Source organism: Ovis canadensis, chromosome 5 (assembly GCF_042477335.2).
Source record: "Ovis canadensis isolate MfBH-ARS-UI-01 breed Bighorn chromosome 5, ARS-UI_OviCan_v2, whole genome shotgun sequence".
Lineage (NCBI taxonomy): Eukaryota > Metazoa > Chordata > Mammalia > Artiodactyla > Bovidae > Ovis > Ovis canadensis.
The window spans coordinates 96,524,417-96,552,284 of record NC_091249.1 but is presented as its reverse complement, the minus strand read 5'-3'; the positions used below and the strand labels follow the sequence as shown (position 1 = coordinate 96,552,284).

The following is a 27,868-nucleotide window of genomic DNA, read 5'->3' as shown; positions in this document are numbered from 1 at the left end:
TGCTTTACTTTCCCCTCTTCTCAAAGTCTCCCCTAAGCTCCTGTTTGTGGAGCATTCTTACACCTGATTTGGTGCTACCCCATTCCAATCAATGTTTGATCAGATAAACCCTTAAATTTTTAATATGCCTCACTTTATCTTTTATAAATCTTTAATTGGCAAAGGTTTCCTAGAGTTTCTTCTGAAAAAAAATTTCCTCTTCCACTTCCCAAATATTACAAAATTTTAGATACTGAAATCTTTTTCAGTTAAGTAGCAAGTAGTTCCTTTTGGCAAACTGTTTACTTGCATTTTATGTTCGTATTGTTTTTATGTAGTAATACCAGTCAAACTCACACTGGAATGCATTATTTAGGCATATCAGAACTTCTAGCTTGAGGTAGAAAGAGAAAAAAAGCAATTAACTATTCATAAAGCTATTCTTAAAGCTAATTGCTTATTTAATACTAGCCTTTGCCGAAGACTGACAACTGTAAATACTTCTAAGTATGTTATAATGTTTGAAATGCTTATGGCACTGTATTTCATACTACAGAATGAGTATCAGAAAATACTTTTGTATGTACTGTTAGATCAGATGGCGATTATTCAGTGTTCAGCCAGTAAGTCCTGTCTGACTCTTTGTGAGCCCGTGGCCTGCTCCATGCCAGGTTTCCCTGTCCTTGCCTGTCTCCCAGAGTTTGCTCAGATTCATGTCCATTGAGTCTGATGCTACCTCACCATCTCATCCTCTGCAGCCCTCTTCCCCCTTGCCTTCAGTCTTTCCCAGCATCTTTTCCAGTAAGTTGGCTCTTTGCATCAGGTGGCCAAAGTATTCATATGCTTCAGCTTCATATGACATACTTAAGTTCTTTTCCTTGAGAACAGAAGGGGAAATGAGAAGCACCACTAATCCCTTCCCCCACTTAGAATATCATTTGCAAGCACTGATTTCAGGATGAATCTCCTTCTTTCCTGGCACTGTTACTCATTCCCCGTCTTCTCTCATTCTTCTTCTCTTATAGAAATTCAACCTAGAAGAGATGATGTATAACCTTTCATTTTACCTGTCCTGTGTTGATTTGCACAAGTGATATATTGAAAAGTTCGTGGTTATGTTGTGTTATGTTGTATATGTTTTTTAAATATATAAATGCTATTGTGTCATTTTTTAAAAAACTGTATTTTGTATTGGGGCATAGCTGATTAACAATGTTGTGATAGTTTCAGGTGGACAGCAAAGGGATTCAGCTATACATATACATATATCTGCTCTCCCACAAACTCCCCTTCCATCCAAACTGTCACATAATAATGAGCCAAGTTCCATGTGCTATACAGTAGATCCTATTGGTGATCCATTTTAAATATAGCAATGGGTATACGTCCATCCCAAACTCCCTAACTAATCCTTCACCCTATCCTGCCTCCTGGTAACTGTAAGTTCATTCTCTTAAGTCTGTGAGTCTTTCTCTCTTGTAAGTTATTTTGTATAATTTCTTTTTAGATTCCACGTATAAGGGATGTCATACAATATTTCTCCTACATATGACTTACTTCACTCACTATGGCAATCCATAGGCCCATCCACGTTGCTACAAATGGCATTATTTCATTCTTTTTAATGGCTGAGTAATATTCCACTGTATCTACGTACCACATCTTCTTTATCCATTCCTCTGTCGAAGGACGCTTAAGTTGCTTCCGTGTCTTGGCTATTGTAAATAGTGCTAAAATGAACAAGGGTGCATGGATCCTTTCCAGTCATGTTTTTCTCCAGATACATGCCCAGGAATGGGATTGCAGTGATTCGTGGTAGCTCTATTTTTCGTTTTTTAAGGAACCTCCATACTGTTCTCCATGGTGGCTATACCAATTTACATCCCCACCAACAGTTTAGTTCCTACCTCCACACCCTCTCCAGCATTTACTGCTTGTGGATTTTTTGATGATGGCCATTTCTGGGAGGTATGACTTCATATCTCATTGTAGTTTTGACTTGCATTTCTCTAATAATCAGTGATGTTGAATATCTTTTCCTGTGCCTCTTGGACATCTATATGTCTTCTTTGGAGAAATGTCTATTTAGGTCTTCTGCCCATTTTTTCATTGGGTGGTTTGTTTTGACGCTGTGCAGCATAATTAGCTGTTTGTAAGCTTTGGAAACTAATACCTTGTTGGTCACACCATTTACAAATTGTTTTTTTTTCCCAATCTGTGATTTGTCTTTTCATTTCGTTTATTGTTTTCTTTGCTGTGAAAAAGTTTTTGGGTTTAGGTGGATCCAATTTATTTTTGTTTTTATTTCCATTTCTGGGAGATGAATTGATGGAGATATTGCTGCAATTTATGTCAGACAGTGTTCTGCCTTTGTTTTCCTCCAAGAGTTTTATAGTATCTGGTCTCACATTATGGCCTTTAATCCATTTTGAACTTATTTTTGTGTTTGGTGTTAAAGAGGGGTCTGACTTCATTTTTTTCATGTAGCTGTCCAGTTTTCCCAGCACCATTTGTTGAAGAGACTGTCTTTCCAACATTGTATAGTCTTGCCTCCTTTTTCATATATTATTTGACCGTAGTTGCATGGGTTTATTTTTGGGTTTTCTATCATATTCCATTGATCTATAATTATTTTTTTAGATAGCTATTGAGTTGCCCAAAATATTCATTTGAGTTTTTCTATACAGAAAAGCTATTAATACTATTATTTTCCTATGCGGAAAAACCTGACCAACTTTTTGCCAACCCAATATATTTGAATCTAGTTAATTACTTCTGGATCTCAGAAAGTATGCCTTTGTGAATGCCTGCAGGGGCACACACAGACACGTGTTTGCATGCGCATTTTATGTTTAAAATCTTTATTCCTTGAGAGATAAATCATTTCAGCTGCTATCCGTTGCTAATATAAAAAAGTTCTACAATAAATACGTATATGTATTTCTCATTGATTACCAACAGAGAAATTTGAGGTGGGGAGAATGCTCAGGAATAAGTTGATTAATTTTTACTAACAACTAATGCATTGAAGTAACCATAGTTACTTCATAGTTACCGTAGTTACTTCATAGTTACAAACCATTTGATACTCCCACCGTAAGCAGAGGAATACTCCAGTAATACTTGATATTATCTCATGTTTTTTGTTTTGCCACTTTGGCTATACATTCATTGTTAGTTATAAATTGCTTTTCATTTAGTTTGCATTTACTTAAAAGTGAAAGTTAACTATCTGAATTGCCTATTAATATGCTTTCCTCTTTTTTCTGTTAGTTTCTTCATCTCTTTGGAGTTTGCATGTGTATGTGTGTGTGTGTGTTTGTAATAACCTCTTGTATATTTCACATCAGTAGTTCTCAGCTGAACTTGCAGTACACGTGGAGGCAGGGATCTCCAAAGATCTGTTCAGAAGGTTCATAGGTCAATGCTGTTTCTATAATAATTATAAGATTTTCTTGAACATCTTCACTATATTAACATTGGTACTAATGCCACAAAAGACTGGTCGGTAAAACTGCTGGAGCTTTCGCACAAATCGAGACAGTAGCATCAAACTGTACTAATAGTCTTTATAGTCACCTTCATCATGTACATGCTGGAGAAAAAGAGAAAAGAAAGATCAAGCTCAATTAAGAATGTCCTTCATGAAACAGTAATGATCATTAATTTTATTAAATGCCAGTGCTGGCTGTATCTTTAATATTCTGTGTGATGATATGGGTCTCACAGGAAGAGCACTTCTGCTGGGTACTGAAGTGTAGCAATAATCTTCAGGAGTCGTACTTGGGAGATTGTGTGATTTGCAAGCTGAACCACTGCCTCCTTTTTTGAGCATCAAGTTTACTTCAAAGAACAACTAACAAACCATGACTATTCGCAACTGGAGATTTGGCAGATATTTTCTTGAAAATGAACTCAAGTAGCCTTGCCATATTAGGGAAAACAATTGACAGTATTTGTTGCTAGATAAAGCTTGAAATTTCAAGGGAAAATTAGAAGTTTGGAAAAAATACAATTGCCAGCATGAACTTGAGAGATTCCAAGTTAAGATTAAGATTTTTTAATGAAATTGGTAGTGATATTAACAAAAATGCCTTTTTTGATATTATATAATAATAAAATGTGTAATCTTTTAAAGAATCCACATAGCTCAGTGAGTCTGTATTTTCCAAATGACCAATGCATGATGTTACAAAACCAAAAATGCATGAGTAATAAAGATCCATTCAAAGTGTGAAATAAGCCAATGGATTTTAACATGATGACTGTGAGAATTTCCCTGGTAGATTTTAGATTATACACCATAGCTAACATTTAAGAAACTGTTTTTTTGTTAAGTTGTGATATGGTAGCAAAGAAGAATATGAATACTTATCTGGAAAGTTATTAAAATGCTGCTTCTTTTTCCAAATAGATATCTATGTGAAGCTAGATTTTCCTCACATACTTCAGGCAAAGAATGTTTTGTAGTCCACTTGATATAGAAGCAAATATGAGAACCTACTTATCTTCTTTTAAGTCAGATACTGAAGACATTTTAAAAAAATATAAAATGAACACAACTCAGTAGAATTTTGGCTTTGGACAATTTTATGATATTATGAAGCTTATGTTAAGATATAATTGGTTTGCTACTGTAATATTTGATTAATAAATTATTATGATTATAATAGTTCTTTAAAAATCAAATATTTCTAAAATGTGATATTTTCATTTTTAATACAATAAGCATTTTTATATGTGTGTGTGTGTGTTCCAAGTATCAGATGTGAGTGCATTTGCTTTTTAGGTCTTTCAATAATTTTTAAGAGTAAGGGAGTCTTGAGATCTAAAAGTATGAGAACTAGTACATTAAATAACCTGCCAGTTTTTGACATTACAAATATCAAAGGCTGTCACCTTTCTATTAACCTTCCCTGTGATGTACTTAGTTGAATAGAAACCTTTAATTTCCTTTTGGAGCCAATTTCATTTTTCCTTCACATTCTGTACTTCTCTGGCCTTCTTAAAAGAACATTTTCTTTAACTTTAGGGTCATAAAAATATGTTTCTACATTTTCTCCTATTAGATGAATAGTGTTACTTTTCACATTCGGTCCTTAGTACATTCCAATCCAACTTCATTTTTCTCTACATAGAGAATCAATTTTCCCAGCACCATTTACTAAATAATCTATCCTTTCCCCCCTGACTTGTAATGCTGCCTCAAGTGTAAATATATATTTTAATCTCTTTCTGGATCCCCCTTCCAATTCACGTGTATTTTTTCCTACCTAGTGCTGCTGTTGTTCAGTGGCCCAGTCATGTTGGACTCTTTGCGACCCCATGGACTGCAGCATGCCAGGCTTCCCTGTCCCTGACCATCTCCCGAAGTTTGCCCACGTTCCTGTCCATTGCATCAATGATTCCATCCAACCATCTCATCCTTTAATGGCTCTCTTCTCTTTCAGCCCTCAATCTTTCCCACCAAATGAGACTTTTCCAATTAGTCAATTATTCATATCAGATGACCAAAATACTGCAGCTTCAGCTGCAGCATCAGTCCTTCCAACCAGTATTCAGGGTTGATTTCCTTTTAGATTGACTGACTTGATCTCCTTGCTGTCCAAGGGACTCTCAGGAGTCTTCTCCAGCACCACAGTTCAAAGGCATCAATTCTCCAAGCTCCACCTTCCTTATGGTTCAGCTCTCACAACTCTACGTGCCCATGGGGAAGACCATAGCCTTGACTATATGGACTTTTGTTGACAGAGTAATGTCTCTGCTTTTCAATACATGTCTAGGTGTGTCATAGCTTTCCTGCCAAGAGGCAATTGCCGTCTAATTTCATGGCTGCAGTCACCATCTGCAGTGATTTTAGAGCCCAAGAAGAGGAAATCTGTTGCTGCTTCCGCCTTTTCCCCTTCTATTTGCCATGAAGTGATGGGGCTGGATGCCATGATCTGATTTTTTTTAATGTTTAGTTTTAACCAGCTCTTTCACTCTCTTTCTTCACTCTCATCAAGAGGCTCTTTAGTTCCTCTTTGCTTTCTGCTATTAGAGTGGTATCCAATGTATATCTGAGGCTGTTGATGGTTCTCCCCTCTGTCTTGATTCCAGCTTGTAACTCATCCAGCTGGCGTTTCTCAATGTGCTCAGCATATAGATTAAACAAACAGGGTGATAGCAAACAGCCCTGTCGTACTCCTTTCTCCATCTTGAGCCAATCACTTGTTCCGTACAGGGTTCTAACCGTTGCTTCTTGACGTGCATACAGGTTTCTCATGAGACAGGTAAGATGGTCTGGGTATTCCTATGTGCTGGCACCACATTATTTTATTCCACATGGTCCTGGAATTCTTAATACATAGCAGACTTCTCCCATTTTATTACTTCTTTTTGAAGATTCATTTCACTATTAATGGAAGTTTGTCAGTGTATCATTCAAAATAAAAAAGTATACATTTTTAGAATAAAATTTTATGACAAATTTACAGAACTGAAAGAATAAATTTATTGTATTATCTCATCCATTAAAATTTATACTGGTATTCTGTAAGATCTTCTAGTTAAAAAATATTCTCCATAAGATCATATTAATTAATTATTTTTGAGGTAAATTTCTAGGTATTTTATAATTAGTTTGCTATTATAAATAGCATCTTATCATTTTTTTCACTTTAATTTTATGTGTATTTTGAATAGGTAAGACACCTACACATTAGAAGTTTCAAAAGACACAGAAGATTATAATAAAAATTCTTCCTACTTCTCTCTCTTCAAGATATCCGTTTAACTTCATTTGAAACTATTGTTAGGCAGTTTCTTGTTTGTGCCATGTAATTATAATTATATATAAGAAAATATGCATATTATTTGCCCTTTATACTAAAGAGGAGTATGCAATTCACATTGTCCTGTTACTTTCTCTTTTCACGCAGTTTCCAGATAATTGTAGATCTGCTTGATAGCACACCAAAACTTGAAAGCAGTAATTTCTTAAATTGTATCCCAAGATCTCTCTCTCCTCTCTCCTTGCCCACTTCCTCTCCTTCATTCCTATTCTTTTGTCTTACAACTGAATTGTATTCATTTTCTGGACGTCATAATAAAATGGCTTAGACCCCTCTAAACAGACATTTTAAATTGTTTGAAATTGTGTTTTATAGAGCACTGCAGGGGACAACTTTGTACCGGGAGAACAACTTGGTACCTACATCATTTTGCCTATATATGATTATACTTGTAGCCAGCATTCCTAGAATGAAATTGGTGACTTTAAGAAAATATGCATTTGTCATTTTGTTTCAAGTCATAAATTGTCCTTCATACAAGACTATGTCATTTATACTCTCACCATGAATTTATATGCTTGCCTATTTCTTTATACTTTTGCTATAGCATATAATCTTTTTTTCCTTTTTGCTCTTGTGAAAGGTGAATTTTAGTAACTTGGGGTAGATTTAATTTGATTTATATGAGTAAGACTGAGTATCTTTCATGTTTAATATTCATAGGTCTTTCCTTAGATCTCAACTAATGAAATCCTTTGCTCATTTTATCTACTAATTTGAGTATTGTTTATTTCATATGCAAAATTTCCTTACATACCGGGATCTATTTACTGATTTTCTCTTCTGTTTTATTGATCAAGCTGCCTTTACATGTGCCAGGATCATGCTATTTTGATTATTTGTATTATATTTTCCTTTGATAATTGTTGATAATTATTAAATAATTATTGATACAGATTAATTAAATGTGGATCTTATATTAAGCAAACTGGCAGAACTTTTAAATTAATATTTATTATTAATTTCTGTTGAATTTTCAAAGTAAATTTTTATATCATCTGCCAATATGAACAATATCTTTATCCCATCCCATTGCCATTTAGAAAGGATTTCATAACCTGTCTTTCTGCTCACTACTGTCTTCTTCAACTGTGACTCTTTGCTTGAAATAGCCCCAATGGGAACTTGTTCAGCTTCATTTTAAACTTCATTTTACTTTATATTTTTTATTCTCATTATTTCCAATTGGTTCTTATTTATATACTTATTTCTGTCCTATGTTCCAAAAACTTCTTTATCTTGGAGATTTTTTAAAAAAATGTGAAGTCTTAACTTGCCACTTTTAAATTATTTTTTTCTATATTAGTTCTTTTTTTTCCTTCTTCTGTTCCTGAGAGAGTTGTTTTTTATTAATATCTTGGCTAGTGATATACCTGGAGGGAAAGGTGAAACCCATGCCCTAGCTTCGTTACTTTGAGTGAATTGACTATGGCTGTATTCAACTAAAATCTGTCTTCTCCCTGCAGAAGACCAGGTCAACTCCAGATATTGCTTTTATCAAGACCTCCATCCCTCTGTTTTACTTTCTTAATCCGTGGACAAGAAGTGTGGTGCAGAAGGTGAAGCAATCAGGTCTTTTAGTGACTGTGGGCTCCTCATTCCCACCTGGCCTCCCATAGGCAATAGGCTGGAAATGGGAAAATTGAGGAGGAGCCAGGCAAACAAAATGAGAATGAGAAATGGCACTTCTAGAAAGCTCTTCCCTCAGTTGCCTGTTTTCATCATAGTTGGCTCCTGGATTTCCTCTGTGCACACCCCAGACACACAACCATGCACTAAAGTCTCAAAAACTCCTGAAGGTTTCCCAAGGCTTTTTGTGTTAGAGTTTGATCAGTCTCAAAAGGCTTTCTCTCCTAGAATACATTTGATGCTGGATTCAACAGAGAGAGCTAGAAGCCCATGCTAGTTTGCCATCTTGTCAGGACCTCATTGATTTCTCCCTTTCCCCCATGTTGAATCTAATGGTTAGATTTACACACATACACACACACACACACACACAGAGGCACACACACGTAAACATAATAACCTTGAATGTCTTATTAGTACATAGCTTTGGAAGTTGATTTCATACTTTTTAAATATGGTTATTATGATTATCAGCTCACATAAGGGGAGAACATGGAAAAGGAATGCTCCTTTTCATTTAGAGAACAAAAAAACTAAAAAGCAACCCAAAAAAAGCAACCACGGAGCTTTCTGGGTGGCAGGTGTTACTAAATTTCTGCATGTACTCTATCATTTAATTTTCACACGTAAGAATTCTATTAAAATTCCTTTTACTGGGGAGGAAATTAAATTTCAGGAAGCTTAGACAAGTTGTTGAAGATTACATTGGTGAGAAGTGGAAAAAACCAGGGCTGAAACTGTCAGTCTTTTTTTGCCTTCAGCCTGGGCTTTGCCTGGATTCTAGGCATTCTAGGTCCAGATTATGTTTCTTAATATTTACATTAGTACAGGGAAAGCAGTTCACTCAAAATACCTTAGAATGTAAGTACTTTTATTTTTAAGGACAGGCAGTGTACCTACCATCCAGTGGAAAAATAATTTCTCTGAAACAGGATAAATAAATGAAAATATTTTATGGCATATCCAAACATCTATCAAGGTCACAGGGAGTAATTTTGAAATTTCTGATGCAATCCCCACTCTTTAGTATATTTAGACCTCCATAAAGGCAGAAAAAGACAAAATAGAAATCAGATCACTTTCTAGCCAATGTTATTTTACAAAGAATCACAAAAATCCCTAAATAATGTTGGAGTAGGATGAAAGGGAATTGCTTGCAATAAGTTTTGTGGTAGAGATATTTCTAAAATCAGGTGATAACCTTCTTCAAGGCTTCGTTTATTTCTCACAGTAATATAGATTCCTGGTATTTAAATTTGAATATGACAGTGACAGTGAAATCATAGCTCTTTTCTATATGATTTTCTTATTATTCCACGCTTAGTAGTGCTAGATAGAGGAGCATTCAAAAGCCTAAAACTTAATAATTGCTAATAATCCCTGAACCAGTGTTCTGTGAATCACTTTTTGGTTTTTATTTTTTATTTGATGAAAACAGTACTGCAATTTAATTACAGATACCTGCTTAAAGTCTTTAGTATATGAAAGGAGAATTCCATGACAGAGGAGCTTGGTAAAGTCCATGGGGTCACAAAGAACTGGACATGACTGAGCAACTAACACCTTTACTTTCAAGTACTTAAAATAGATAAAACCCAAGGAGGGTGCTGCTTTACTCTCTGGAGTTCCAGCTCCTTGAGATATATATTCAGAGCTTATAAATATTAAAGCAAATAATCTTTTAAAACATCATTTCTGCCATGACTTAGAAACATGTACACAGATTTTCATTTTTTGATTGTTACTCTATTTAAGCTTCAGAAAAATTAGTCAACAGCTCATCAGCTTGAAACTCTAGCAGAGATAATTTGGCCATCTATAAGAAGGTATAAACAAGATAAAAGATAATTGAAAAAGGAATGTTCAGTACTTTCAAGTGGAATTTGGCTTGCAAAATGGGAGGACACTTTATTCATAGTGTCTAGTGTTTGTTATATATATTAGAAAGATTCAGACTATGAAGACTCTCCACTTGAAAAATAAAGAGGAATGCTGTATATAAGATGGTGGATGAATATGGCTCTTTCACAAGGTTGTGCTCATTTACCTAATATGTTAAGATAGTCTCTTTTGGAGCTTACCTTTACCAAATCTAGCAATTAAAATTCCAAAATCAATCTTTAGAGACTAATTGAGATTAAAGAGTAATAAGTAAAATTTGCCTTGATGGTGAATATTTTCTTATTTGTACCTCCAAACAAAAATGGGACAAAAAATGTATTCATGTCAGTGATTTTGATGTCTTAAGTACTAAAATGAGAAAAGTAAAATTGGATATGTAAGTCAACTCACTTGGCCCTGTTGGAGAAAAAAGAACCTACAGGCCCAGAAATTAATAAGAAAAATATCACTTATAGGTTTGCATTACAGGAGTGAAAGATGGGTAAGCTCACATATCAGAGGCTGGGGACCATCCACCCCAGTTCTTTAGCTTATCCAATTTCTGGATTTTCTTTCTAAACAAGTAAGACAAAGAATCGAGTAAGACAAAGACCCTGATGCTGGGAGAGATTGAAGGCAGGAGTAGAAGGGAACGACAGAGGATGAGATGGTTGGATGGTATCACCGACTCAATGGACATGAGTTTGAGCAAGCTCCAGGAGATGGTGAAGGACAGGGGAGCCTGGCATGCTGGAGTCCATGGGGTTGCAAACGGTCAGTCACGACTGAGCAAAAGAACAACAATAACAAAGACAGAGAATCATTTTGTGAACATTAGTTGGGGAAGAAGAATCTGAGATAGAAATGACATTTAGAGACACTCAGAATAGAGAGAAAAGTGGACTGTGCCATGTTAGCAAACTTTCAGAAGCTTGAAAGGGCCCTGACTACATGAAGATTCAGGATTTCCCTTAACATATTAACATGTTTAAAATCTATGTGCTGTGCTGTGCTAAGTCGCTTCAGTCATGTCTGACACTTTGTGACCCCTGTGGACTGTAGCCTGCCAGGCTTCTCTGTCCTTGGGGTTCTCCAGGCAAGAATACTGGAGTGGGTTGCCATTTCCTTCTCCAAAGAATGTTTCAGACCCAAGGATAGAACGTGTGTCTTATGTCTCCTCCTACATTGACAGGTGGGTTCTTTATCACTAGCGCCACCTAGGAAGTCCCTTAAAATCCATAAATCCAGGGAAATAAAAGATTGTAGACTTTTAGAATAAACACCCCAAAAAGATGTCCTATTCATTATAGGGGACTAGAATGCAAAAGTAGGAATTCAAGAAACACCTGGAGTAACAGGCAAATTTGGCCTTGGAGTACAGAATGAAGCAGGGCAAAGGCTAATAGGATTTTGCCAAGAGAATGCACTGGTTGTAGCAAATGCCCTCTTCCAACAACACAAGAGAAGGCTCTACACATAGACATCACCAGATGGTCAACACTGAAATCAGATTGATTATATTCTTTGCAGCCAAAGATAGAGAAGTGAAAACAAGACCGGGAGCTGACTGTGACTCAGATCATGAACTCCTTATTGACAAATTCAGACTTAAATTGAAGAAAGTAGGGAAAACACTAGACCATTCAGATATGACCTAAAACAAATCCCTTATGGTTATACAGTGGAAGTGAGAAATAGATTTAAGGGACTAGATCTGATGAACTATGGACCGAGGTTAGTGACATTGTACAGGAGACAGGGAGCAAGACCATCCCCAAGAAAAAAAAAATGCAAAAAAGCAAATGGCTGTCTGAAGAGGCCTCACAAATAGCTGTGAAAAGAAGAGAGGCGAAAGGTGAAGGAGGAAAGGAAAGATATACCCATTTGAATGCAGAGTTCCGAAGAATAGCAAGGAGAGATAAGAAAGCCTTTCTCAGTGATCAGTGCAAAGAAATAGAGGAAAATAATAGAATGGGAAAGAATAGAGATCTCCTCAAGAATATTAGAGATACCAAGGGAACATTTCATGCAAAGATAGGCTCAATAAAGGACAGAAATGGTATGGACCTAAGAGAAGCAGAAGATAAAAAGAAGAGGTAGCAACAATACACAAAAGAACTGCACAAAAAAGATCTTCACGACCAAGATAATCACGATGGTGTGATCACTCACCTAGAGCCAGACAACCTGGAATGTGAAGTCAAGTGGGCCTTAGAAAGCATCACTACAAACAAAGCTAGGGGAGGTGATGGAATTCCAGTTGAGCTATTTCAAATCCTGGAAGATGATATACTGTGAAAGTGCTGCACTCAATATGCCAGCAAATTGGGAAAACTCAGCAGTGGCCACAGGACTGGAAAAGGTCAGTTCTCATTCCAATTCCAAAGAAAGGCAATGCCAAAGAATGCTCAAACTACCGCACAATTGCACTCATCTCACACACTAGGAAAGTAATGCTCAAACTTCTCAAAGCCAGACTTCAGCAATACATGAACCATGAACTTCCAGATGTTCAAGCTGGATTTAGAAAAGGCAGAGGAACCAGAGATCAAATTGCCAACATCTGCTGAATCATCGAAAAAGCAAGAGAGTTCCAGAAGACATCTATTTCTGCTTTATTGTCTATGCCAAAGACTTTGACTGTGTGGATCACAATAAACTGGAAAATTCTGAAAGAGATGGGAATACCAGACCACCTGACCTGCCTCCTGAGAAATCTGTATGCAGGTCAGGAAGCAACAGTTAGAACAGTTAGAAGCAACAGTTAGAAATGGGGACAGGAGTACATCAAGGCTGTCTATTGTCACCCTGCTTATTTAACTTCTATGCAGAGTACATCATGAGAAATGCTGGGCTGGAAGAGCACAAGCTGGAATCAAGATTGCTGGGAGAAATATCAATAACCTCAGATATGCAGATGACACTACCCTTATGGCAGAAAGTGAAGAACTAAAGAGCCTCTTGATGAAAGTGAAAGAGGAGAGTGAAAAAGTTGGCTTCAAGCTCAACACTCAAACACCTAAGATCATGGCATCCAGTCCAATTACTTCATGGCAAATAGATAGGGAAACAGTGGAAATAGTGGCTGATTTTATTTTTGTGGGTTCCAAAATCAATGCAGATGGTGACTACAGCCATGAAATTAAAAGACGCTTACTCCTTGGAAGGAAAGTTTTGACCAACCTAGACAGCATATTAAAAAGCAGAGACATTACTTTACTTACAAAAGTCTGTTCAGTCAAGGCTATGTTTTTGCCAGTAGTCATGTATGGATATGAGACTTGGACTATAAAGAAAGCGCCAAAGAATTGATGCTTTTGAACTGTGGTGTTGGAGAAGACTCCTGAGAGCCCCTTGGACTGCAAGGAGATCCAACCAGTCCATCCTTTAGGATCACAATAAACTGGAAATCAGTCCTGAATGTTCATTGGAAGAACTGATGTTGAAGCTGAAACTCCAATACTTTGGCCACCTGATGTGAAAAGCTGATTCATTTGAAAAGGCCTTGATGCTGTAAAAGATGGAGAAGAGGAGAAGGGTATGACAGAGGATGAGATGGTTGGATGGCATCACCAACTCAATGGACATGAGTTTGAGTAAACTCTGGGAGTTAGTGATGGACAGGGAGGTCTAGCGTGCTGCATTCCATTCAGTCACAAAGAGTCGGCACGACTGAGCGACTGAACTGAACTGAGTTGCAGTCTTTGTCTGGGGTGCAAACTCCAGGGATTGCTTTTGTAGTTCCAATTTTTGACTTTTTAAATACGTGACATAAATGTACCTATTAAAAACAAATGATTCTAGAGGAGCTGGTTTTTTCATGCTCAACCCCTGCCATTTCATATGTTAACTCTTAGAGTCCCGTCAAAGAGTAGAAAGCCCTTATCACTTACATGAATGGGAAGATTTCCTGATTTCTCTGGAAGCGGTCTCTGAATTACACCAATTTAAATATCTTATACTATGTTATTATTAATATTAATAATTAAGAGTGGAGAGCTTTATAGCAATTTGTCAAGATCATTAAAACATTACCTTTCTACTGAACTTGAGATTTTATAGACATCATAAAGGCATTTTAAAGTGAACGTAACAATTTTTAATATTTGCCATATATGTAGAAAATATTTTTCTAACATGGTAGTATTTAATGAATTATTATGTTGTATTACGAGGAAATTTCTACTTAAATGAGAAAAATGTTGAAAAACTTCTTAGGTGATAATTATGCTGTAGCAAACTGTTGTATTATGACTTGGAATGGGGAGAAAATATGGAGAGAAAACATCAGTTAGAACATCTCCATACACTGAAAAGTATTTGGTGAAAAACTCTCCATGACGAATGTGTACTTAACATAAGCAGAAACTACAGTATAAAGATTCAGAAACTGAAGATGTTTTTGCATTTGTGTTTTGCCATCATTGTTATCTTTACCTTTTTTTATTCTAACACTCAAAGATCTCAGGGATTTGCATGGTTTATTTTAATGGAATTTCTTTAAGTCTAAAGCAGTTGAGACACATTAACAGTTTTTTGATATTAGTTTCATGGTAACATCATTGAGGTTATTTTGAGAAGATAACATGCTCATTTTTCACTTTGCTAACTCATACTTAACGTATCATAATCACCAAATGCTTTCAATACTTATATTTTGGGGACACATTACCCTTTTTAAAACTTGTTCATATATATTACTTTACTTTAAAAATGAAAAGTATACCATTAGAGAAAGGCATTTTGAAGCTAGGCTTGATATAGGCTTGATATATACTATTTTCAATCTTCACTAATAAATAAAAATGTTCCATTTTCAAATGTGACACTGTAAGCATTGTTATCCGAAAGCAGGGAAATTATAGTTGATTGTACTTTGTCTCCTCAGATAAATTTACAGAGAAAAATGAGAGTTACTGGTGTGATTACTCAAGGAGCCAAGAGGATTGGAAGTCCAGAGTATATCAAATCCTACAAAATAGCATACAGTAATGATGGAAAAACCTGGACAATGTACAGAGCGAAAGGAACCAATGAAGACATGGTAAGACTTCCATGTCATGCTTAATTTGAGCATAACCTGTCATACATAATCTATTACCAAGTGACTACTGAATAGTCAAAAGTAGTCCTATGTTGTTGAAAATAAATTTATGACTTTTTTAATAGGACCAGTGGTGTGTGGAGAGGGTAAGGAGTTATCCCAAATTATCAGTGTGTAGTAGCGACCATTTAAATCTTCCTCAGATTTTAACTGGTGGGACTATAAACACTTTATCACAAGGTTAGCATAGTCCTGTGCATAACAGTTATTTTAACAATAGTCAGCTTTCAATTTCATTTTATTGCTTTGACAGATGATCCTTCTCCTTAAATAAATACAGATCAAAACTGTTAAAGAAAAAATAAAATTTTTAAAGAGAAACACCGAGTTATAGAAAAATTAACTATCTCTCTATTACTTAATATCTTAATATTGGAAGAAATTTTTGTTCTGCAGAATAAAATATTCTAGAGGAATATTTATCTGTGTGCATCTTACATAATGATATTCAGTATCTCCTTTGCCCTTTCATATATTTCCAATTTTTTAATTAATTTTAACACAAATTTCTAATTTTAAAAAGCAGCAATGTAGTTCATTCCATTTAAAACTGAATCATTAAAATAGACTGATAAATTTTATGAAAGATTTTTTAATTAACTTCTTAAATGAATGTAAATAGGTTTTTTGATTACTAGGTTATAGAAAAGATAAAGTGAAATGAGATTTAAAGGAATTAAAAATAACACATTTTAGCATTTAAATTTTAGAGATAAATTGGTTTTTCACTGGAGATGTATATGAAGTGAGTCTCTTATCCAGTGATCTGGGACTGGAGGACTCAGACCCTAAAGCATCATAAATTTGATCACAGCTTGGAGAAGGAAATGGCAACCCACTCTAGTACTCTTGCCTGGAAAATCCCATGGATGGAGGAGCCTGGTAGGCTGCAGTCCACGGGGTCATGAAGAGTTGGACATGACTAAGCAATTTCTCTTTAGAGAAACTAAGTGATCAGGAAATAACACTGAAGGCTGGTTCCTAAAACAACATACATAATTACCAAGTAGCAAAATAAATAGATAGAGCCAGATCCCGAACTAAGTTGAGAAGGCATTTCCCTTTAGGAGCATTCCATTCTCAAGGACTAGACTTAAATTGATAAGCCCAACATAATAGGGTATAGATTAAGCCATAGGTTACAGTGGTTTACAGCTTTAATGAGGATTCTATCTATAGGTTTTAGATTTGCTTCTGATGGCAAAGTAAGTGAAAGTTGCTTAGTCATGTCCGACTCTTTGAAACACCATGGACTGGGTAGTCCATGAAATTCTCCAGGCCAGAATACTGGAGTGGGTAGCCTTTCCCTTCTCCAGGGGATCTTCCCAACCCAGGGATTGAACCCAGGTCTCCTGCACTGCAGGCAGATTCTTTACCAGCTGAGTCACAAGGAAAGCCCTGATGGCAAGGTGCTCTCTAATTGCTCCAGACCTCTAAATTATTTAATCCAGTCTTTGCGGGATTTGGTTGGGTAGGATATAGAGTCAATATTTGAAAATAGGTTTTTTTAAAAACTGAAATTAATAATTTTAAACTCTGTTATTTCTTTACATAGGTATTCCATGGAAATGTTGATAACAACACACCGTATGCTAACTCTTTCACACCCCCCATAAAAGCTCAGTATGTGAGACTGTATCCCCAAGTTTGTCGAAGGCATTGCACTTTGAGAATGGAGCTTCTTGGATGTGAACTGTCAGGTGAGTCTCATATCATCTCTTTTTGTACTCTCTTTAAAGGAAAACAAAGCACAATTGTATGTAGTGTGTTGCTAGCTTGCAGTTTTTCAATATTCATAGATGTTCATTTTTGCTACAAAATGTCTAAGGCTTGGTTCAGTGAGAAGGAGCAAGATTTAGAGGGTAAAAGATAAACAAGTTCTAAAACACACTACAGAATAGGATTAATGTAGAAGGGGCAGTGTATTTCTTTTAGTGGTAAAGAAAATACAACAAATTTTTACTGGAAACTCTTGTCAAATTTAAACATGTCTTTTTAATTTTAATAGCAACTATGAGTTATGTTTTAGGAAAATTTCAGTGAAAATTGGAATCTGCCTGACCTCATAAACTGCAGTTACACTTAGACTGTATAGCATAGAAAAGTAAGCTTTTTGTTTGTACATCTACCATAAGCGTTTAGTTTCATCTTTTTTTTTTCTTTAGGCTTTCCAAAACATGTAAAATGATCATTGTTTCCAAGGAGACAATACTTTAAAAACCAAGATTGCTACTATGAATTTCTAGATTGTTATTATCTAGCAACTTACCTATTACCCAAAAAGTGATTTTTAAACACAAAGATAACTACCAAAGGACTCAAATTTAAATAATCCTAGGCCTCCTGGAGCTTCAAGACTAGATATAAAAATGAAGACTTTATGACTGGGTCTCTCAGTTGTTCACTTTCAATCTAGGTAGATTCTGCACTAAACAGAAAATCTTGCCCAGGCATTTCACTGTGCTGTATTTTTGGTGATGACTCTTATATTTTTGTCATAAACATTTACAACTCTCTTTGTCACTGTAGCCTGAAATTTTGTTGAAACTACCGTGTTTTTAAGAAAACTAAATATCCATGTGTGTCCCACTTTTTAGTGTAACCTCCAAGTATGAGAGCCTTTTATATTTATAAACATTCCATTTAGGTAACACATCCCTGCAAAGAGACAACTGAGAGCATTTTATTCATTTCAAAAGGCTGCATGTAATGGTTAAAATGCACACTTTATATCTAATTTACCTTCTTGAGTTTATTTGTGATGCTAAGAAAGGGAATGGTTTTGAAGGAAATGCAAGAGACTGTTCAAAACAACCAAACTTTAAATGAACCCTCTACATTCAGAGGAATTACAGGCATTTGGGCAGATGAGTGAATCTATTTTAAGAATCACACTTTCATACTATATATGGGTTTCCTTTATGAAGCAATCAATGGTACAGATTTAGTACCATTAATTACCCCGATAGGGATGTTTTCCCTATTTTGGTAATTCGAGCAGGCTTACTGACTCCCCGTAAATCTCGGCAGAATTATTGCTGCACAGTGTTTATCTTGCGTGTCACTGCATCACCACAGGCCAGTGTCATCCTGAACTCATTCATCATAAAGCAATCAAGAGGAAGCCCTCGTGCGATGAAGTCTGCTGCAAGTTCTATGCTTTTTAGTTGGTGAACATCACCTTCCCCAATTTTTCAGTCTTTTAATTCATGAAGGCCAGTCTCAGACATGGCACAGTTTACACCCTTAAGATATGAATATGTTTTACTTTCAAGTTTGACAAGAGATTATACCTGACCCTTTATGGATTTTTACATTTTCAGAAAGAAGTCATACCCCATCTCCTGACCCCACGAATCTATTTTAAAAGTGTGTACAGGGAATGATATCTCTTAAGGAATGTTTATAAAAGCTAGGGCACTTCAACTGTAAAAATAATCAGTTGTGTTGTTAATACTTTATTCTGTTCAGCTATTGTCCATCACATAGATAACACATTGTGCATGCTGGTAAGAGAGTTAATGCTGCTGCTAAGTCACTTCAGTCGTGTCCGACTCTGTATGACCCCATAGACGGCAGCCCACCAGGCTCCCCCATCCCTGGGATTCTCCAGGCAAGAACACTGGAGTGGGTTGCCATTTCCTTCTCCAATGCATGAAAGTGAAAAGTGAAAGTGAAGTTGCTCAGTCGTGTCCAACTCCCTGCGACCCCATGGACTGCAGCCCACCAGGCTCCTCTGTCCATGGGATTTTCCAGGCAAGAGTACTGGAGTGGGGTGCCATTGCCTTCTCCAGAAAGAGTTAATATGTATGTATAAAATATTATGGATGAGAAGGTAAATTCATGGTATGAGGCAAATTGGCAGGATAGACTAGCTATAACACTTGGCAATAAACAATAACATAATGTACAAACTATTTCCCACAGTGCAACAGTGTAAAGCCCAAGGCTGCCTTATAGGAGTCAATAAACTGTTATAAGATCTCTCAGTGTATGAGATAGCAGTTAATCATTTCCCAGACACTTAAAAAAAGAAAATTCCCCAATATTCTCTGAAAGAGATGTGACTTAAGATACTTAGAATGAAATGGATCATGATCATAATTAGTAGAGGAATAATCATTCATTCATTCTTTGAGCAAATTATTCAGCACCCCCTCTGGGCAATAAAGTGGGCAATGAAATGAATTCTGTGGCTAAGTAGAAGTGGTCAAAGTAAAAGTGCTCCTTTTCTATCCAATACATCAAGTACTGTGTTATCTCACAAAAGGAGAAAAACAAATATGTTTCCTTTCACTTGTGTCTCTTCCAAAAGCCAAGGAAGCAGTTGTACAAAGTTCCAGTGGCAAGGTAGGAGGACAGAGAGTTGGTGGTGATGATAGATGAATGAGTCAGAAATCTGACTGATTATTATTATTATCAGTCACAATACAGAGAACACATGTTAATTTATAAGTGCTTGAAGACAAGCAGGGTGCTACTAAAACTTTAGAACTTTCTGGAATCTTTGAGATTTGTCATGAATTTTTGAGGATATTAGCAGTTGGTCATGAGTTTTTTTTTTTTCTTTTCTAGAATTTATATTTAGGATCTAGAACTATTTATGAGACCTGGGATATAGGTTTCCTATGGAAGCAAGACTTGAGCTAGACATCCAGTTGCTGAACCTCTGTGTCAGTTTTTGTCATTTTGCATAGGTAGGAGTTTCCTAGAAGGTACAGGTGAAGACAAACATGGAAGAGACTCAAGAAGGACGAACTGACTTAGATTGACTAGAACAGAAATCAAGTAATTGTAGTTAAGAATTAGTTTTATCAAAGAAGAGTTTAAGCCACCTCTCTTAGATTACACTTAAAATACTTAGTTTTAGAAACCATAGTCAGTCATAATATATTCTTTAATACCCACTGATATGCTGACTTCTGGATGTAACATTGTCACCTGTTGCAATGAATTTTGTGGAAATAATAAACTAGCTAACATTTGCTGAATGCTAGCTACATGCCAGCACTGTTTCTAAATAGTTAACTACTTTTTTAATATACTTCTTTGAGGTCATTTTTAGTATTAGCCCTCCAATCAAGAAACATCCACAAGCCTATTATCCTTATCCATCAGAGACAGACAGGATGAAAACCACAATCACAAAAACTAACCAAACTGATCACATGGATCACAGCCTTGTCTAACTCAAAGAAACTATGAACCATGTTCTGTAGGGCCACCCAAAACAGATGGATCATTGTGGACAGTTCTGACAAAATATGGTCCACTAGAGAAGGGAATGGCAAACCACGCCATTATTTTTGCCTGGAGAATTCCATAAACAGTATGAAAAGGCAGAAAGCTATGACACTGAAAGAGGAACTCCCCAGATGGGTAGGTGCCCAATACGCTACTGGAGAAGAGTGGAGAAATAACTCCAGAAAGAATGAAGGGGCTGAGCCAAAGCATAAACGATGCCCAGCTGTGGATGGTAGTAAAGTCCAGTGCTGTAAAGAGCAATACTGCATAGGAACCTGAAATGTTAGGTCAATGAATCAAGGTAAATTGGAAGTGGTCAAACAGGAGATGTCAAGAGTGAACATCGACATTTTAGAATTCAGTGAACTAAAATGGACCAAAATGGGCGAGTTTAATTCAGATGACCATTACATCTACAACTGTGGGCAAGAATCCCTTAGAAGAAATGGAGTAGCCCTCTTAGTCAACAAAAAGTTATGGGGAGGGAGGTGGGAGGGGGGTTCATGTAAGAATTAAAGATTTTAAAATTAAGAGAATAAAAAAACTAAAAAAAAAACAAAAAAACAAATGCAGTACTTGGGTGCAATCTCAAAAATGAAAGAATGATTTCTCTTCTCTTACAAGGCAAGCCATTCAATATCACAGTAATCCAAGTCTATGCCCCAAATCTTCCCTGATAACTCAGCTGGTAAAGAATCAGCCTGCAATGCAGGAGACCCCAGTTTGATTCCTGGAGAAGGAATAGGCTACCCACTCCAGTATTCTTGGGCTTCCTCTGTGGCTCATCTGGTAAAGAATCTGCCTGCAATGTGGGAAACCTGGGTTCAATCCCTGGGTTGGGAAGACCCCCTGGAGAAGGGAAAGGCTACAAACTCCAGCATTCCAGCCTGAGAATTCCGTGGACTGTGTAGTACATAGGGTTGCAAAGAGTTGGACACAATTGAGTGGCTTTCTGGGAAAGATTGAAGGCAGAAAGAGAAGGGGATGACAGAGGATGAGATGGTTGGGTGGCATCACCTACTCAATGGACATGAGTTTGGGTAAACTCTGGAAGTTGGTGATGGACAGGGAGGCCTGGCATGCTGCATTCATGGGGTCGCAAAGAGTTGGACACGACTGAGTGACTGAACTGAGCTGAGTGGCTTTCACTTTTCATGCCCGAAATACTAATGCCAAAGAAGCTGAACAGTTCAGTGGCAATCTAAAAGACCTTCTAAACTTCAAAAACAAAAAAAAAATGTCCTTTTAATCACAGGGAACTGGAATGTAAAAGTAGGAAGTCAAGAGATCCCTGGAGTAACAGGTAAGTTTAGCCTTGGAGTACAAAATGAACAAGGCAACGGTAACAGAGTTTTGCCAAGATAACACACTGGTCAGAGCAAACACCCTCTTCCAACAACACAAGAGATGACTCTACACTTGGACATCACCAGATGGTCAATAACAAAATCAGACTGATAATATTCTTTGCAGCCGAAGATGGAGAAGCTCTATACTGTCAGCAAAAACAAGACTGTGAGCTGACTGTAGCTCATATCATGAACTTCTTATTGCAGAATTCAGATTTAAATTGAAGGAAGTAGGGAAAACCGCTAGACCATTCAGGAATGACCTAAATCAAATCCCTTATGATAACACAGTTGAAGTGACAAATAAATTCAAGCTATTTGATCTGATAGATAGTATCCCTGAAGAACTATGGACAGAGGTTCATAAGATTGTACAGGGCGCATTGATTGAAACCACCCCCCCCCCCAAAGAAAGAAATGCAAAATGGCAAAATGGTTGTCTAAGCAGGCTTTATAAATTGCTGAGAAAAGTAGAGAAGCCAAAGATAAAAGAAAAAAGGAAACATATATCCATCTGAATGCAGAGTTCCAAAGAATAGCAAGGAGAGATAAGAAAGCCTTCTTAAGTGATCAAAGCAAAGAAACAGAGGGAAGCAATAGAATGGGAAAGACTAAATATCTCCTCAAGAAAATTAGAGATACAAAGGAAACATTTCATGCAAAACGGGAACAAAAAAGGACAAAAATGGTATGGACCTAACTGAAGCAGAAGATATTAAGAAGAGGTGGCAAGAATACATAGAAGACTATACAAAAATATCTTAATGACCCAGATAACCGCACTGGTGTGATCACTCACCTAGAACCAGACATCCTGGAGTACAAAGTCAAGTGAGCCTTAGAAAGCATCACTACAAACAAAGCTAGTGGAGGTGATGAAATTCGAGCTGAGCTATTTCAAATCCAAAAAGATGATGCGGTGAAAGTGCTGCACTCAATATGTCAGCAAATATGGAAAACTCAGCAGTGGCCAGAGGACTGGAAAAGGTCTGCTTCCGTTCCAATCCCAAAGAAAGGCAATGCCAAAGAATGCTCCAACTACTGCAGTTTCACTCATCTCACACACTGGCAAAATAATGCTCAAAATTTTCTAAGCTAGGCTTCAATAGTATGTGAACTGAGAACTTCCAGATGTTCAAGCTGGATTTAGAAAAGGCAGAGAAACCAGAGATCAAATTACCAATATCCATTGGATCACTGAAAAAGCAAGAGAATTCCAGAAAAACGTCCACTTCTACTTCATTGACTATGCTAATCCTTGGACTCTGTTGATCACAACAAACTGTGGAAAATTCTTAAAGAGATAAGAATACTAGATCACCTTTCCTGCCTCCTGAGAAACCTGTATGCAGGTCAAGAAACAACAGTTAGAACCAGACATGAAGCAAAGGACTGGTTCCAAATGGGGAAAGGAGTACATCAAGGCTATATATATTGTCACCCGGCTTATTTAACTTATATGCAGAGTACATCATGCAAAATGCCAGGCTGGATGAAGCACAAGCTGAAATCAAGATTTCTAGAAGAAATATCAATCACCCCAGATATGCAGATGATACAACCTTTATGGTGCAGGGTGCGGTCCGCAGAAAGAGAGAGGCAGTGGAACTTCCCTCAGCAAAGCCAAAGGGTCCCGAGGAGAGGTGAGCCTGCTGTCCGCCAACCCAGCCCCTCGGTGAGCGAGAGACAATCAGACCCAACAGGGGTTCCGTCTAAGCAGTTCCACTTTATTGCCACAAACTCTTGGTTTATATAGGCAAGCAAGGGGGTTTTGCGAGGGTTGCACCAATCACGTTAAAGGTCAAATTGTAATATGCCATAGTTGCACCAATCACGTTAAAGGTCAAATCTTAATATACCATAGTTGCACCAATCACATTAAAGGTCAAGTCGTCATGCGCTTCATTGTAACAGGAGTCTGTGGTGATCACTCGCTGTCCAGGAACACGGAAATCAAGAGAGCCAATCAAAAGTTTTAACAAACAACTTAGGCCACGCCCTCATCTCTTCCCCCAGGCGCCATCTTAGCTCTAAACCACAAAGTTAGCCCTTCTTTTTTCAAGGTTTCCCATTTAGGGCCCCACGTTATGGCAGAAAGTGAAGAGGAACTAAACAGCCTCTTGATGAGAGTGCAAGAGGAGAGTGAAAACGTTGGCCTAAAACAACATTCAGAAAACCAAGATCATGCCATCTGGTCCCATCCCTTCATGGCAAATAGATGGGGAAATAGTGGAAACAGTGGCTGACTTTCTTTTTCTGGGCTCCAAAATTACTGCAGATGGTGACTGCAGCCATGAAATTAAGACGCTTGCTCCTTGGAAGAAAAGCTATGACCAACCTAGATAGCATATTAAAAAGCAGAGACATTACTTTGCTGACAAAGTTGTCTAGTCAAAGCTATGATTTTTCTAGTCGTTATCAATGGATGTGAGAGTTGGACCATAAACAAAGGTGAGCACCAAAGAATTGATGCTTTTTACCTGTGTTATTGGAGAAGATTCTTGAGGTTCCCTTTGACTGCAAGGAGACTCAACCAGTGAATCCTAAAGAAATCAATCCTGAATATTCATGGAAGGACTGATACTGAAGCTGAAGCTCCAATACTTTGGCCACCTGATGCAAAGGGCTGACTCATTGGAAAAGACCCTGATGCTGGGAAAGATTGAAGGCAGGAGGAAAAGGGGATAACAGAGGTTGAGATTGTTGGATGGCATCACCGACTCAATGTATGTGAGTTTGAGCAAGCTCTCAGAGTTGGTAATGGACAGGGAGGCCTGGTGTCCTACAGTCCATGGGGTCATGAAGAGTTGGACATGTCTGAGCGACTGAACTGAACTTATTATTATCACCATTTTACAGATGATAAGACTGAGGCACAAACAGGTTTAGTATTAGGTACAAGGCGACACATCTAATAAGTCAAGCACCAGTTGAGTGTGAAGAGATGGCATTGATCAGAGAAGTCTCCTATTTTATCTTGGTGTTCTTGATGATCATACTACCTTGTGTGTTCTTTGGCCAAAATGTAAAATTTTACAAATGACTCAACTGCTGTCTAATGTAATGATATAATCACACTGCATTTTACAAGGTTTATGAATGTAATTTTGTCACAGTTGCAACTCAAGATTATGAAATTCTGTGTATATGTACACACACGGGCTAGATTTTTCAAAGACAAACAAACCCAAATTTCACATCATGTCACACCTGAAAATATATGTGGCAGATTTGAGAATCTTCAAAAAATATCCACTACTAAAAGTTATTGAGTATGATTGAAACACAAAAATTTATGAAAAGGCTGTCCAGTCATGGATTTTGCTAGAATTAGCTCATTTCTTCTGTTACCTATTAAATTTTATACTAGCACAAAGCAGGGCACATGGTAAACACTGAATAAATAATAGCTTCTTACCTTCCAGAAGAAGCCATATTGGTACTATAAGAGTCACTGATAATGATTAACAGGTTTCTTGGAACATAAAATACTGTCCAGTTTAGAATATAACATCGGAGCAGTTTGTGAAAATGACATTGTCCTGGGAGAATTTTCATTTGCAGTGTTATAGAAACAGATAAAAGAAAACCAAATATATTTTCTGAGAAAATGTTCCAATTTTAAGGACAAAATGAAACTGTTGAGAACCAGGGACCCGTCATGAGGCTATCAGTAATGAGACAGGAGAGAGCATTTCAACATTGTTTTCATTTTGCAAAATCATATATCAGAGAAAAGTAGTTTGAATTGTCTATCTTGTTTTCAATTTTTCCAAAATATATTCAGACAGAATAGTTTGAATTGGCTACTTGTTTTTCGATTTTGTTTCAGATTTATTTCTGATTATAGCCTTTTTTTGACTTTAGATGCTCTCTCTTTCGGGAAATGAATAGCATTATGCTTAATCTTCTCTTGCCTATCTAAACTGAAGGCTGCAGACTTTCAGGGTGATAAATTATTTTTCTCATGGCACCCCTCTCATTTTCTTCCAGGCTGTTCTGAGCCTCTGGGGATGAAATCAGGACATATACAAGACTATCAGATCACTGCCTCCAGCATCTTCAGAACTCTCAATATGGACATGTTCACTTGGGAACCAAGGAAAGCCCGGCTGGACAAGCAGGGCAAAGTGAATGCCTGGACCTCCGGCCACAATGACCAATCACAGTGGCTACAGGTAATATTTTCTAAAAATGTCTCACAACCCACTGTCATTCTTCCTTATAAGATTTCCTGTTAGTTAGGTGTCTATAGGAGTCATTACCTTCATGCTAATTTAAATGTGTCTTCCTGTTTGGCTTAACTAAATGGGTAAAACAAAAATTCCTTATGAATTCATTTTCATGTGTTGTTTTTATGCTGATGTTGATTTACCGAAGCTACTGTCAGATTGAGGCAGCACAGTGAACCAAATCACACTATGTATAGGTCAATTCAATTGATTATGTGATCATTTGCATTTTAACTCTCATCTCTTCTAATGCTCTGTGTCAGTATTGGTTTGAAAGCATCGCAGCAGAAATCCAAACCACCTTGAAATCATGCCACTGACCTGCAGATTGTTCCCATAGAATCATGACTCATGGTTTATTAGCCCTTTACCTGTGGTTGCTAAGCAATGGAGTGATTTGATTGCATTCTCATAAGAGTGCTTGCTTATAGAAGGAAAGCATAGACACTGCAGAGTGTGTTTATCATTTGCAAATGAGGTAAGGTTACAGTCAGTGCTTTTTAAAACAACCTTCTTGAAATGCACTTATTTGTGGAGTACTTTTAAGTAGGCACAAATTTGTTAATGTCTTCTGTGGCAAAGTAAGACAGCTTAATTCCATCATGAGCTCATTTTATTTGAGAAAGATGAGTTCTCCTCTTACTGATTTTTATGCTGCATTTATGAGTTTCAAAGTTGTGGTAATTCATTGTATTTCTGGAAATAGCAAAAACAATTACAATAGCAAATCTCACCCCTCATCGAACCAAATCTGCACGTACGAAATTATTCTTACCAAATCACCTGAAATTTCTCATAGTCTCTTCTTTCTTGACCTTACTTTTCCCTACTCTTTTTCACTATTCTTATTTTTTTCTTTACTGTCCTGTGACATTGTGTCTGGATCTTTATTGATCTGAAGCTTTATTAAGGTCTCGCATTACCATATACTATGCATAATTATGTATGTCTTTTTCCTTTTACTATTCTTTGAGCTTTTTGAAGGTAGGTTTTATATACATATAAAAAACAGTAAATATTTATCATCCCACAACCCAGTCTTATGTCCTTGTGTATAAGTAGCAATACTACTAAATGAAATAATTCACTTGATAAATGTCTGTGATGCACCTGTGAAGCATCATAGAGCATGATAAATAGTGATGGTACAGAAGCGAGCAACACAGTTTGTATTCCTAAGACATCACCTGTTCCATCAACCATTGTTCTTATTTGGTTTGGATGACACCACGGTTTGTTTATCTTCATCCTTTTAGCTGGTTCTTCCCACTATCCTTCCCCAGGCCACCCTTCCAGGTTGTTATCTTCCTAACAACCTCACTCTCACCAACTCCATACACTCACCTTAACTACTTTAGCAAGAACTGGTTATTTCAACTACTGGAATGGATTCAACTGCTTTAACATTCTATTACTTCTCATCATCCCCACTGCCACTTCCAAGATCTAGGCCACTGCCCTCTTTTACCTGGGTTTTTGCAGAAGCCTCCTAACCAGCCTTCTGGCTTCTGGCCTTACTCTCTAAAAACCTATTTCCAAGATTGCCATCCATGTGAATTTTTTCTGAAGTGTAAATGTGATTCTTTTACTCCTTTTTTAAACCCTTCAGTTGTTCCC

At 37.0% G+C, this 27,868-nt stretch overlaps 1 protein-coding gene across 2 annotated transcripts in view; it reads left to right on the top strand.

Annotated features, from left to right (window-relative positions):
* EDIL3 (EGF like repeats and discoidin domains 3) overlaps window positions 1-27,868 on the top strand; it is a 476,676-nt gene that overhangs the window by 318,082 nt on the left and 130,726 nt on the right. For both annotated transcript variants that reach the window (XM_069592585.2, XM_069592586.2), the window contains 3 exons: window positions 15,211-15,366; window positions 16,982-17,126; window positions 26,013-26,197. In XM_069592585.2, the coding sequence (XP_069448686.1) occupies window positions 15,211-15,366; window positions 16,982-17,126; window positions 26,013-26,197 (486 nt within the window). The remainder of the gene's footprint in view (window positions 1-15,210; window positions 15,367-16,981; window positions 17,127-26,012; window positions 26,198-27,868) is intronic.